This window comes from Chrysemys picta, chromosome 2, assembly GCF_011386835.1.
Source record: "Chrysemys picta bellii isolate R12L10 chromosome 2, ASM1138683v2, whole genome shotgun sequence".
NCBI lineage: Eukaryota > Metazoa > Chordata > Testudines > Emydidae > Chrysemys > Chrysemys picta.
Window position 1 is genome coordinate 89,784,976 of NC_088792.1, and position 14,721 is coordinate 89,799,696.

At 38.7% G+C, this 14,721-nt stretch overlaps 1 protein-coding gene across 4 annotated transcripts in view; it reads right to left on the reverse strand.

The window, feature by feature from the left end:
- TRANK1 (tetratricopeptide repeat and ankyrin repeat containing 1) overlaps positions 1–14,721 on the reverse strand; it is a 78,720-nt gene that overhangs the window by 18,914 nt on the left and 45,085 nt on the right. For 3 of the 4 annotated variants that reach the window (XM_005302684.5, XM_005302685.5, XM_005302687.5), the window contains 8 exons: positions 12,908–13,162; positions 11,145–11,321; positions 5,823–8,744; positions 5,023–5,222; positions 4,348–4,485; positions 2,324–2,467; positions 1,358–1,514; positions 595–683 (listed from right to left, as the gene is read on the reverse strand). In XM_005302684.5, the coding sequence (XP_005302741.2) occupies positions 595–683; positions 1,358–1,514; positions 2,324–2,467; positions 4,348–4,485; positions 5,023–5,222; positions 5,823–8,744; positions 11,145–11,321; positions 12,908–13,162 (4,082 nt within the window). The remainder of the gene's footprint in view (positions 1–594; positions 684–1,357; positions 1,515–2,323; positions 2,468–4,347; positions 4,486–5,022; positions 5,223–5,822; positions 8,745–11,144; positions 11,322–12,907; positions 13,163–14,721) is intronic. The other variant, XM_005302686.5, reaches the window with a different exon arrangement.

A 14,721-nucleotide genomic window follows, 5' to 3' on the forward strand; every position in this document is an offset into this window, starting at 1 on the left:
TCTATATGCTGCTGTCTTCAGGAAATGTAATGCACCATTCTGATACCCATCACAGAAACTTAGTCTTATAGTTATTTACTTAAGAAATAGTCAGAACATTTCCACATTATCAACTGACCAGACAGATCAAATTTGGACGATATTAGCTAGCAATCTAGCAAATAACAGACTTTAAAAGTCAAGAGTTCTAACAGGCCTTTTTAATAATATTGTGCACACTTTAAAATGATGGTTTCATTTTTTATTATTTAATATTTTATGTGGACTTTTGTATTGCAGCAAAATCCTTTGGTTCTCAGATATTACTGCTAGAAAGAGATTAAATAGATACAGACATAAACCACACTGTGACCTTAAAAGGCTCTGGGCTCATCACCCAGATCATTATGCTTCCAAGAAATTGAGTGTCTTGCCTACAACACTGTTTCCTGAAATAAAATTTGAAATGGTTCAAAGTCACAACTTTCAACTGACTCATATTTTTGTTACTGTAAAACAGCCAAACGATTCTAAAGTGACTTTTACGGATACAAAGAGAACAGGGTCTCAAAACTGAGATAACATGACTTATCTCAGATAAACATATGACTTTACCTTCCAACACTGATGCTTAGCATAGTATTCTCCTTGTGCAATCCATTCTTCTGGGGTTGAAGTTTTAACAAACATGCTATCATCAAAATCTGGGTAGTGGAGAAGATGGAAGACAGTTACTTTATGTTCGTGATATGGTATAAGAGAAGACACTTAATATATGTCAAAGCTAAGGATTATCATCATTTTACAGTTTTCCAAAATCCCCATGATTTACACTCAAATCAACTGATCACACCAAGGGGTAAATTAGATTTTTCCTATTTTTTTACTTACCTTTAAAATTGACAATTCAAGTTTTATTTTAAAAGGCCTCTAAAAATTGTAATTACTACACAGGCAACAAAGATTAGAGTAACCTTACTGTCCCTTAATAATAAATAGGTTCTTTCATTTGCTAACAACAAGTAGTTTCATTTAACTGAGTCAGTTTTTCATAATTAATATTCAGTGTTTATAGGTTGGTTGCATACCTTCCTCACTTGTACAGGAAAGATAACAATGAGATGTCTCACAAATATTGCAGATATTTTAGAGCTAAGAAAAGTATAGTATTTTACTCTTAAATGTACAACATTAGATGCAAGCAAACACACACACACACACACACACACACACACCATTCATCATATTATGATAATTCAAAAGCTAGAAATATTTGCTAAGAACATGGGAATTTTAACTGGTTTAAAACAAACAACAAACATTTATTGGATTATCTTGTTTTCAGAGTTTTTATAGGAAGTTTTGATGTAGCTTTTACCTTTGTTTTCATCTATTTTGACAACTTGAACAAATTCCCTTTTGATGAAATATTTAAAAGCCGGAGCCCGCTTGTCACTGTTTTCATCAAAGATCCAAAGATTGACCCTGGCTCTTGTAATGGCAGTATACAGCTGCTTCAGCTCTCCATTGAGCATCTAGGATAGAGTGATTAAATAAGACAAAATGACATGATATGTGCAGGAAATTATATGAGTGCATGGTAAAAGGAATGCTATGAGTACATACAGAATTAACTATTTAAAGTAAAGTATCTTAAAATAAGCCACTTTAAATATTAAGGGCCTGATTTTGAATTATGCCTGCAAAAATGCATGTGCAATTTTGCATCTAATTTGTGTGCAATTACTTGTACTGCAAGTTAGATAGTTTCATACACAAAGAGCCAGTTTTGTGTCTAAAAAACATTTACAAATGAAGTCATTTATTTTTTGCACACAATTATGGACACTTCAAGTACAAGTTCAACATGCAATTTCTCTCACAATTTTGAAAAATCTGGTATTAAGAGTCTGGTTCACTACTGCATCCCTCATGTAACTTCATTGCTTTTAATAGTTACAACAGTAAAAGATTGGAATAACAGAGGTCAATTAGTCACTAACTCTTAATTCATTTTTTAACCATAACTACTACAACTAAGAGTTAACTATATAAGATCTTTGCCTTCCCACCTGCTATATGTCCAAAAACATACAAACTTCTAAATCCTCCCAAGAAAATCATGTGTTCGGTAAAAGCCAGAAAAAAGAAAAAATATTGATGGATCTGGGATTAATTAATTACAGTATGTAATATTACTATATTATTGAAAGAACTGTTATACATGAAAATGCCAAATAAGATTTATTAGGAGTCTTTCTTGAACTTTGAGATTTTTCTTAGTTTGTTGTGTGCTTGCTCTCTCCAAACAATGTGTTATAAAAAAAACCCCAGAGTGTATCACCTTGTACATTTCTGGATTAAGCACCAGAGATCTGCTCTGAGTAGCAATATTTTTCTCTAAAGGTGTTTCGATCACCAGCTTGCTTTCTCCTAGTGAATCAGAGGAAGGGGTAAAAGAAGAAATGATCTTCCACTCTTTGTAAGCCTATAATTTGAGAAACATACAAAGACTTCAGGTTAGCTGATTCTACTGTGTACCCAGGCCTACATATACGTACACATATGTAACATATTTTAAAACCCCATGCACACACATCCAAGATTTTGCATGCAGCACTCTACCTATATCCTAAAAGTTGTGGATTGGGGCCTTAATTTGTAGAAATACCATACATAATTCTCAACTCAGTGGTTTGAGCATTGGCCTGCTAAACCCAGGGTTGTGAGTTCAATCCTTGAGGGGGCCACTTAGGGATCTGGGGCAAAATCAGTACTTGGTCCTGCTAGCAAAGGCAGGGGGCTGGACTTGATGACCTTTCAAGGTCCCTTCCAGTTCTAGGAGATAGGATATCTCCATTAATTATTCCCACAGTATTCTTGCCGCCAAGTTAAAGAAGTATGGGCTGGATGAATGGACTGTAAGGTGGATAAAAAGCTGGCTAGATCGTCGGGCTCAACGGGTAGTGATCAATGGCTCCATGTCTAGTTGGCAGCCGGTTTCAAGCGGAGTGCCCCAAGGGTCGGTCCTGGGATCGGTTTTGTTTAATATCTTTATTAATGATCTGGAGGCTGGTGTGGACTGCACTCTCAGCAAGTTTGCAGATGACACTAAACTAGGAGGCGTGGTAGATACACTAGAGGGTAGGGATCGGATACAGAGGGACCTAGACAAATTAGAGGATTGGGCCAAAAAAAAAACCTGATGAGGTTCAACAAGGATAAGTGCAGAGTCCTGCACTTAGGACGGAAGAATCCCATGCACTGCTACAGACTAGGAACCGAATGGCTAGGTAGCAGTTCTGCAGAAAAGGACCTGGGGACACAGTGGACGAGAAGCTGGATATGAGTCAACAGTGTGCTCTTGTTGCCAAGAAGGCTAACGGCATTTTGGGCTGTATAAGTAGGGGCATCATCAGCAGATCGAGGAATGTGATCGTTCCCCTTTATTCGACATTGGTGAGGCCTCATCTGGAATACTGTGTCCAGTTTTGGGCCCCACACTACAAGAAGGATGTGGAAAAATTGGAAAGAGTCCAGCGGAGGGCAACAAAAATGATTAGGGGTCTGGAGCACATGATTTATGAGGAGAGGCTGAGGGAACTGGGATTGTTTAGTCTCCAGAAGAGAAGAATGAGGGGGGATTTGATAGGAGCCTTCAACTACCTGAAGGGGGGTTCCAAAGAGGATGGAGCTCGGCTGTTCTCAGTGGTGGCAGATGACAGAACAAGGAGCAATGGTCTCAAGTTGCAGTGGGGGAGGTCCAGGTTGGATATTAGGAAACACTATTTCACTAGGAGGGTGGTGAAGCACTGGAATGCATTACCTAGGGAGGTGGTGGAGTCTCCTTCCTTGGAGGTTTTTAAGGCCCGGCTTGACAAAGCCCTGGCTGGGATGATTTAGTTGGGAATTGGTCCTGCTTTGAGCAGGGGGTTGGACTAGATGACCTCTTGAGGTCCCTTCCAACTCTGATATTCTATGATTCTATGAAAACTAGGCAAATCTTTAGATGAGTTGATGTACCCCCTGGAAGACCTCTTTGGTACCCCCGAGGGTACACGTACTCCTGGTTGAGAACCACTGCTCTAGCCTATACTGCTGGTCTGTCACTTTCCTGAACCCAGCTCATATCACAGAAAACTTTTTAAATGAGAAAAATAAATACCAGAAATAAACCAGTGCAACAGAAGATGCAGCAACCCATGTAGGGATGAGCGAGCAGTAGCTCAATTTGCTTACTGGTGAGCCCCGAGTCCTATTCTGTAGTGGAACTGACGATCTCTATAGAGAACTGTATATATTTCCTCAGCTAGGATAGTTAGACCAACAGGAAGAAGCAAAAGGGGAAAATAAAGTGCAATTAAATACCTCAGAATCTGTGAAAAAGTTGTAAAGGAGGACATCATCAAATTCCAAGCCCTTTGCTTCATAAATTGTTAGCACAAGTGCTAAACTAAGTTCCTCTGGAATCTTATCCTTCACCATTTCATTCGCTACCAATATCACCTGCCAAAACATAAATGCATTAGTGACACATGAATCAAAAAGACAACATATTTCATTTAGAGAGTGGAAAATGAGCAATTAGTTATTGCAATGCAAAGTTATCTAAGAAGTAGACTACAGTAGGTATCAATGTTGTATTAAAACTATGTTAACTCCATGGATACTTCAGCACGTTCCAGAAAAGGGGTTGCTAAGCTGCTTTCTGGCTGCCAGAACAGTGACACACTACCTATTATTATGAGACAGATGGAGTATTAGTGGAAGAGAAAAATCTGAATGAAAAGTGGGGCAGGACTGAGCAGAAATTACAATGAGAGAAAGTCAAATATACCTGTTTTTAAAAAGGTTCTGAAGCAGAAATGAGAAAGGTAAGTCCTGAATTTGTACATTATAATTTATCAGGGAGCAATATGGACACCAAAAGAATGTTGCAAGCAGTCAGGGGGTTGGTCCTTAAGAAAAGTGGATTCTGCTATTACATCTGGCTACAAACCAAAAAACTCTATATAAAACATCATAAAAAAAAGTAAAGCCAACCTGATGTGCTCCAAATTCAATTGGCTGTGTTTTTCTTTTGTTGCCTCTCAGTAAAATTGCCAGGTCACTAACACTACAAGACTCTAAGACAGTAGGTTTAGGTCCGTCAAAGAGGCCAGAATCCCTAGGAAGACGATCAAAAGATTCTGGGAAATAGTACTGAAGTAAATCAACCACCCCAGAGGCCAGATGTAGAATTCCTGTGATGATCAAAAATACATATTACAAACGTAATATATACCTCACATAAACATAACTATAATAAAAATGAATGTTGTTCAGATTGCACAGAATCTGGAAATGCCAGAATAAGATTGTGATTAGGAGGAGACAGCAGCTGTAGGATACACTTTGAGCATCTCTGATTTGCAGGGCCACCACAAATCAGAACATAGGCTACGAGACTAAGCAAAGGTTAAAAACGTGAAAAAACCATCAAGAGCAGAAGTAGGCCACTTGGCCTCAAAATTGTGAATTTTGGGAGGTGTGGAAGCAGCAATTTAAGACAAAAATATTAAAAAAAAAAATCATCCTAAATGGGTCAAATACCCCAAACAAAACATTCAGTGAGGAAAGACTTTCAAGAGTGACTGATGATTTTAGGAGGCTTCATTTTTGGGTGCTCAACTCAGGATACCTTAAAGGGATCAGATTTTCCAAAAGCGCTGAGCACCTGCCCGTCTGAAAATCAGTTCCCTTTAACAGTATCTCATGTTGAGCACCCAAATATTGAGACATCCACAATCACTACTGCCTTTTGAAGATTTTGTCCCCAAAACAGAACATAGTAATTTCTCTACCTGAATGAGATCTGTAGTTCTGATATAGCTGATATATCCTTTTAGGTTTTCTAACAACACATTGTTTCTTGTCAACTGAGTTCTTGCTGGCGTAATGGAATAGTGACCTCAGATCACTAAAACGAAAAGCAACTCCCTTCATTATGCTTTGTGCAGTGTCACCAGTAAGGAACATTGCATTAGGGTCATTGATGCATTTCATTAGCAGTGCTAGCTCAGCTTGAGTGAAGTCTTGAATCTCATCACCATAAAGCTCATGGATGGACCACGGTAGCTCCTCAAGCTTAGAGAGTCTTTGAGATAAATTATATAGGACATCTTCCTCATCAAAGTAACCTCTCTGTGACCTTATTTGCTGATAAAGACAAAAGAGATGATAGATTTCACTCCGGTCTTCCTTGAAGTTTGGTGATCTCTTCCGCCCTAGTTTTTTGTACTCTTCTTCTGTAAGTTTACCCTGAGGACAACTTAGTGCTTCAAAAGACCCTTTCAAAAAAGATTTTATTTCTTTCCAAACCAATGCAGGGTTATAGGAGTTTTTGCCTTTCATCATTTTTGGCCACATTTCATTAGCGAACACATCATAAGTCACAAAAACTCGAGGGTCATTTTCTCTTGAGTGAGCTTCTGCAGCCTTTTCATCCTCACCATATTCTACTTCAGCGTTACCTTCTTCCTCTTCATCTTGCCAATTTGGTATGACCAAATCTTCTTGAGTGGACCAACCAACAATGGTTCTTTTAAGACTTCCATCTTCATTCCTAAGAAAAAATGGATCTGGTATGGATGCATCGAGTAATAGTAACAACTGTTTTGAGGTGACATACAATGGGAAATTTTCATCTTTAACGTCTTGTAGCTTGTAAACATTTGGCTCAAGTGGCTGGAAATGACTTGTTGACTTAGAAGACTTACTGAGCTCAATAAAATTCCTCTGAACCTCTTGGCACAGAACATGATTTTTAGTAACAAAGATCTGATGCAAGTGTTCCAATTTGTCCGATTCTACTGTGCTATGCTCTTCCTCCTCTTCACAGTCACCTAATAAATTCAATTCAGCGTCATCTGCACTTGAATATTGTTCACCTTCATCATCTTGTTCTTGTTCATCATCTATGCTTTCCAACTCAGTTGACTCACTGGAGTCATTGTTGTCTTGCTTTTCATCATCATCCTCCCCTGTGCTTTCTTTTTCAGATTCAATTTCAAACTTTCTTCTCTGCCACATTTGTCTAACCAGCAAAGGGGCTTCTGCCAACTGTGCTTTCTCCCAGTAAGAATGGAATTTCTTCCATAGTCTATATAAGCAACAAGTAGTCTTTCCTGTTCCACTCCGTCCAATTAAGATTATTGGCTCCATGGGTTTGGGACTGAGGTCAATCACTGCATACTCTAACTCACCAACTCTGAAGGGGTATTCAACGGCAGAATTCATATCATTTATGATGTTAAGTGCCATGTTAGTACTGAAGCTGTGAAATTTCATTATATTATATTCCGTTTCCACTGCGCTGGCTGGAGGGAAGTATTCAGGTATGATGTGTTCTTTTGTTTTTTCTGCCTCTGTGTCTTCAACATAACAACGAGGAATGCGCTTTTGCATTTTCAAGTTAGAAGACTGCTTGATTTTACTTATACCCTTGAGTTTTTTCCTCAAGATGCAGGACAAGCCACGGTTGTACGCAGTACATATAGTGCTGATAGCACGGTCGAGTTTGCAATGATCAAGAACAATGTCCCATATTCTAATGATTTCGGTGTAAACTCTCCCAGACTTCTCTAGAGGATGTATAGACTGTTCTGTCTCTATAATCTTTTCTGCAGCCTCACTACAACGGGGAGAAAAGTCTATTGCAAGCTCCCATAACATCCTTGCTCCTTTGTCCAGCTTAGCTTCGTACAGCTGAATATCAGCTTTCAAATGTTTTAGCCGCTTTTGGAGGCCCTGGGTCCATTCTCCATTTCCCAGCTGCTGAACTGCCAGTATAATTTTCTTTTTCATATAATGAGGTACAGCTTTGCTGCCTAGCTTCTTCAGCATTTCAGAAGTGCACTCTATTTCCCATGTCATGTTATCAAAGTCCTGAATATATGCCTCAATGTCCTGAATCTGCCCACTAACTTCCATTGTTTCTTCACCTACGCCATTAGGCATGGGCATGTCAGATTCACCACACTCCTGAGTATCCTCCACTTTCTCAGGGTCAGCACCCTCTCCTTTACTGTGAGCCAAACTCTCATACCCACAGGTTTGCTGGGGCTCGCTCTTTTTACCTTCAACGCCGGCTGGTGCTGAAGATGGGTTTGATACCTGAGAATTATCCTCTATCGGGTTGTCACCCAATTGAAGACACTGGATTAAATCTGTGATTGCTTTCAGTAGGCTTTCCCGCAGAGTTAAGGGCTTATTTACTTCTCCAGTTTCTTGCTTTGTCAACCGAGCATTGTCTGCTTCTTCCCAGTTATCAGGAACTGGCTCTGTATTTTGGATATTAGCAGGTGCCGAGTTGCCAGGTGACGCTCTCCAGACAGATGCAGATGACGAATGAGCTGTGCTTTTTGGCTGTGATGTGTTACAGACTGGAATGGATTTAGGCAGCTTAACTACCTGCCCTACTGTATCTTGCCGGCGCCTCCTCTTCTCTGACACAGCTGTATTCCAAGTGAGTAGCCGAGGGTCATTTTTTTTTATTCTGTGCCTCACATCTTTTCCTAATTTATTTTTCAAGTTAAAGTTAATGTCAAACTTTGCTAACGAATCCATTATTTTCTTAACCTGCTTTGACTGAGCTTTCTGAAATATAATATGCATCACTGTATTTCCATTCTTATCTTGGCTGTTTGGATTAAGGTGTGGGAAAGTGGATGGGTTTGAACCATAGAGATCCAGTAGATAGTTCAGAAAGCGTAAACCAATGTCATCTGAAAAAAAATATAACAACAAATCACTAACTTAAACATACTTTCTCCTGAGAACCAGAAAATGTATATTACTAATCTCTTTGCTGCTATTAACTGAAAATAAATGTCCTTTACAATAATAAAGTGAATTTAGTGCTTCTAACACATCTCATTTTGATAGCCCTAAAAACGGAGGTTTTCTATTTATTCAGAAAAACAGGCACAACAGCAGCAAGGGCAATAGAAGATTTGCCACATTCCCCCCACCATTGTGCTGAATTTTTCTTTTAACCTTCTTGGGTGAGAGACTTGTTTAGTCTCCATGTCTGCTCAATTAACAGCTTCTCCCCATGCAACTGCCAACAAAAGTGCCAGCTCTTTTGATTTTTCTGATGTTGGACATTTGTCAGCTTGGTAATGAACTATGTTGGGTGACCTACTGAAACGAACAACGTCTGATGTTGGTAGCATTTGGTCACTATAAACCGAGTCCAACTTCAAACCATTTTCCCAAAGCTGAAGTTTCCTGAGCCATCTACATGCCTTCCAGAAGAATAGAGATATCAGATATTCTATAGCTTTTTTAGTCTTAGTCAAGTGGCAATTTGAGTACACATGAATTTTTTTTTTCTAATTTGTAAACCCTGGATATAGCATGACTGCCAAAATTATTATTAAAAATTTTCATCTTAAAAAAATGTATACAATTGTAAGAAAAACTTCAGTAAAGACACTGCTTTAATCCTTTGGATTTACAAAACCATTTTTATACAAAACCTGAATTTTGAACCTAACAGTTTATCGGAACATAAGAAGGGCCATACTGGGTCACAACAATGGTCCATCTAGCCCACTACCTTGTCTTCCAACAATGGCCAATGCCAAATGCTTCAGAGGGAATGAACAGAACAGGGCAATTTATTGAGTGATCCATCCCTGGTCATCCAGTCCCATCTTCTGGTAGTCAAAGATTTAGGGACGCCTAGAACATGGTGTTGTGTCCCTAAGCATCTTGGCGAATAGCCACTGATGGACTTATCCTCCATGAATTTACCTAGTTCTTTTTTGAACCTCGTTATAGTTTTGGCCTTCACATCATCCCCTGACAATGAGTTTCACTGTGTGTGTGTCAAGTAATATTTCCTTTTGTTCATTTTAAACCTGCTGCCTATTAATTTCAGTGACCCCTGGTTCTTGCATTATGTGAAGGAGTAAATAAACACTTCCTTATTCACTTTCTCCACACCAACCAAGATTTTATAGACCTCTATCGTATTCCCTCTTAGCTGTCTCTTTTCCAAGCTGAAAAGTCCCAGCTTTTTTAATTTCTCCTCATTTGGAAGCTGTTCCATACCCCTAATCATTTTTGTTGCCCTTCTCTGTACCTTTTCCCAATCCTAATACATCTTTATAGAGATGGGGTGACCAGAACTGCATGCAGTATTCAAGGTGTGGGCGCATGGATTTATATAGTGGCATTATCTATTCTTTTCCTAAAGATTCCTAATACTCTGCTAGGCTTTTTTTTTTTTGGACAGCCGCTGCACACTGATCAGAAGTTTTCAGAGAACTATCCACAATGACTCCAAGATCTCTTTCTTGAGTAGCAGCAAATTTAGGCATCATCATTTTGTATGTATAGTTGGGATATTTTCTAATGCGCATTACTTTGCATTTTCATCTGCCATTTTGTTGCCCAGTCACCCAGTTTTGTGAGATCCCTTTGTAACTTTTCACAGTCTGATTTGGACTTAACCATCTTCAGTAACTTTGCATCGTCTGCAAATTTTGCCACCCCACTGTTTACCCCTTTTTCCCATATCATTTATGAATATGTTGAACAGCACTGTTCCCAGTACAGATCCTTGGGGAACACCATTATTTAACTCTTTCCATTTGAAAATGACCAGTTATTCCTACCCTTTGTTTTCTGTCTTTTAACCAGTTACTGATCCATGAGAGGACCTTCTCTCTTATCCACTGTCAGTTTACTGTGCTTAAAAGCCTTTGGTGAGGAACACTGTCAAAGGCTTTCTGAAAATTAATATATAACAAAATATAAAATAATCTGTATTATTTAATTTATATTAATTTCTTTTGGACCAAGCTCTAAAATGTTTTACTCAGTTTTTATTCTGTTCTTATTCAGGCAAAGTTCCCATTGAAGTCAATGAATGCTTAGCTTGGTAAGGACCGAATAAAAATAGAGTAAAGAACTTAAGGGGCGAATTCTGGAGAGTCAACAGTTGTAACTCAGTTTTCGACATTTCTCTTCCTTTTCTGACCCTCCACATTTTTTTGGTTCCTATACAATATTAGTCATTATGCAGGTGTAGAAGTAGAAATAATAAATCTTCCTTCCTATAATAATCAGAATAAATTAACATTTAGGTGGACCTGCGCACCAAAACAAAGACTTACCTCTTTTATCTAAGCAGATGGAAACAGCAGCATGCAAAGGAGTATCGCCTTCGACAAGAGAAACACTCCGAGGATCTGCACCACTGCTCAGCAGCAAATAAGCCAATTCAAAATCATTATTTTTCAAGCACATCTGCAGTGGTTTTTCAGGGATGGCTCCAGTCCCCTCAGGTGAAGCTAGTGAAATAGATTGGCATATTTAAGATTAAATTTGATACAATTGATCTGTAAACTCAAAAAGAGCATCAAATGTAAGACATCAGCTTCAGTTGTTGAGAGAGTAGATGTTAAAAAAGAATATACGCATTGTTTAACCAGCTGATCACATTTATACATTTAACAGACTATTAAGGAAATTCAAATATTAAGCCAACCTCATATGAACTCTCCCAAAACTGAGTCAAATTAAAAACAATTTCTCTCTTCAAATATAAAGGCCAGGATTTCCCTCAACATACCTGTTTCAATAAATCAGCGTAGAAGTCAAATATTTGAAGAAAAGAATGTGAATTCTTCTGGCTTCAGACATACACAGAGTTATAACGCTGCTTGTACACATTAGTGGTACACACTAAGACTACTTTCCCCTCTCCACTTTTAAAAATATTAATTTATCCCCACTGCATTGGTCAGAGGGGGAAAAAAACATGTCAGAGTAATCCCAATTTTCAGACCTAGCAGAAGCAAAGGACTAAAACAGAATAGATCCCAGAGTGTCACAACTACTAACTGCTCCTCTTCTCCAAAAGCCCTCATATCTGGTGAGACATAATGGCTATTTCATCTCTTTTCTCTCTCTTTAAAACTTCAGCTACTTGCATTGAACACTCTTTGGAGAATGGAACTTGTCTTCATGCTTACCTTAAAACACCTAGAATACTGTATAGGAAGGTGTGTGTTTATATAAAAATGCATTTTGCCATGAAAAACCTTAAGGAAAATAATATGGGGGTCCAAAGTGAGGTTAACTGTGCTTATTTACATTCAGAACAAAGAACACAAGCTCTTTACAAGTATCAGAGGGGTAGCCGTGTTAGTCTGAATCTGTAAAAAGCAACAGAGGGTCCTGTGGCACCTTTGAGACTAACAGAAGTACTGGGAGCATAAGCTTTCGTGGGTAAGAACCTCACTTCTTCAGATGCAAGTGATGTCTTGCATCTGAAGAAGTGAGGTTCTTACCCACGAAAGCTTATGCTCCCAGTACTTCTGTTAGTCTCAAAGGTGCCACAGGACCCTCTGAAGCTCTTTACAGTTCTCCTCACCCAAAGTGAGAAAAACTGATTTCCCATTCAGATTTAAAGTGGAAACTTCAAAATGGATAAGCGTGGTAGTGTCTGCATGAAGAGCCTCCCAAGAAGTGAATAGCTAAAGCAACTGTGACACACCAAGGCAATGATGTCAATTCTGCTCTTTTAAGCAGGAAGAAACTGAGGAAAGGGAATGAGGAAGTAAAATAAATAAATAAAATAAAATACAATTAAAAAAAAATCAAGCAAAGCTTACGGCAAAAATAATACTTGACCATTTCCCCCCAAATACAATCCTATATCCATTTCAGATCAGATTCTGCCACACTTACTCAAGCTAAGTAGTAGCTTACTCCACAATCAATCTAGGGGATAGAATCAAGCCTTTAATAAAACAGCTACTGCATTTACATTGGGCCAGAGAGTCAGGTTGTGATATTTCTAAACTAATCTGTTTCAGTCAGCAAACAGAAGTTTCAAATCTTTTAGGACATTTTAATATCTGTGAGTTTTCACCTCCTCTTTTTAGCAAGCATCTTACAAGATGCACCCGTCGCTTATCCAATCTGTCAACTTGTTTGATAACACTGCCAATGTTGAGGTCTGAAAGACTGCAGTTTCTGATGAGTCCACCACATGATGGCATTTCCCCATTGGCTTTCCGTGTTAGCAATAGCAAAACTTCATGCCACATTTGCTTCTCCAACAAAAGCTTTATGAAACTGCTAGCACAGGTATCATAAATGTCACAAACCATTTCTTCAGGAATTTCTGCAAGGAAGCAAAGCAAAAGATAATTAAATAGAAGCAGGGTAGCAATAAAATAATGACCAATGCAAACTGATTCCAGAATCAATGACTGAAAAAAAAATCCCCATTAAAATACAGTATATGTAACTGGCAGTCTTGCATTAATACTCTATATCCAGCACCATGGGGGAGGGGGGGGGGGAGATAAACAAAATCAATGCTACCTTAGGTAAGCAAGAAGGTTCTTTTCTGAGATCAGCTTAGGAGGCTTGAAAAAATATGGTCAAACTGCAGCTTTATCATGTAGTTGATGGCCTTCTAAGGGTGGCCTTTGTTATCAGGACTTCAAACCAGATGTTCATAATAGTCCCTTCTGGCCTTAAAATCTATGAATCTAAGAAACTCCATTATTTAAATTAAGGTTACTTAGATTTTTTTTAAGACAAAAGATTTAGGACTTCATGAAGGACTTCACAAACTAGTGGTAAAAGAGTTGCTATTTTAGTACCTCAAGGAAACAAGAAATCACTGGATAACTCAAAACTACCAATCAGACAATTCCCATTCTTGGAAAACGGCAAAGCAGTAACTTGGGTTGTTATTCCCTGAATGGAAGGTGAGTTGTAAACCACAATGACGCTCCAGATACCTAAAACCTTCTCACAAAGAATGAAAGGACTGACTGGACGTGGTACAGACAGAGAATGCAAAATCAGACAGCAACTGCATCTAATTGTCCCAATAGTGCAAGTTCTTGACACTTGAAGAAAAAACCTTCATTTCAGAACAACTCCTGGTGTCAGGAAAGGAGTCTTCATCAGGCATCAAATATGCAACTGTGGAATCTTCACTGTTAAAGATTAGTTAATGTAGGAGCCTTTGGAGGAGAACCCAAAGGGTTACGAGTAAAGCACCTTTGCTATTAAACTGTCTCAATCTACATACAATGGTACTGAATATAGACGGGGCTTCCTATACTGAGATCAGATAGCAGGTAAAGCCAGATAGAATTGGACCAATTAGTTTGGATTTAAATAAACCTCCAAAAAGGAAGGGAGACCTGAACACTGATCAATATAAAAATCAAGAAAAACTAACACAAACAAAAACTGAAGGCAGACACAGACTCACTGTTTCCAGGTCAGAAGAGAGTTCTAATTACCGCTTTACAGAAATAATTCTACTTTGCTTAACAACATGTATCACCAGAAGCTGCTTGGTTCCCTATGAGAAGAGAGTTGGTCTCCGTCCACGTCTTAATGGATAAGGGTGTGCACGTGACAATATATCACCACAAATGTCACTAACTCTCAACCAGTAGAGGACAAGGATTCATAAAGGCATGAAGAGTGAACTACACTTTTAGTCCTAAAGGTGACAGTCTCCTGGAAAGGGCTGAGGCACTTGGTGAGGCAGTATTGAGAAGTTTGCAGTGCTGCTGCCTCTGCTATATCTGTTAAAGGACCTCCATCTCTGGGGCTCTCAGTCTGGCACCTTTATCAAAAGGACTAAATTCATGGGAATAAAAGAGCTTTATTCTCCTGCTCTCATCCCTCAATTTTCTGAAACAAACCTCAACT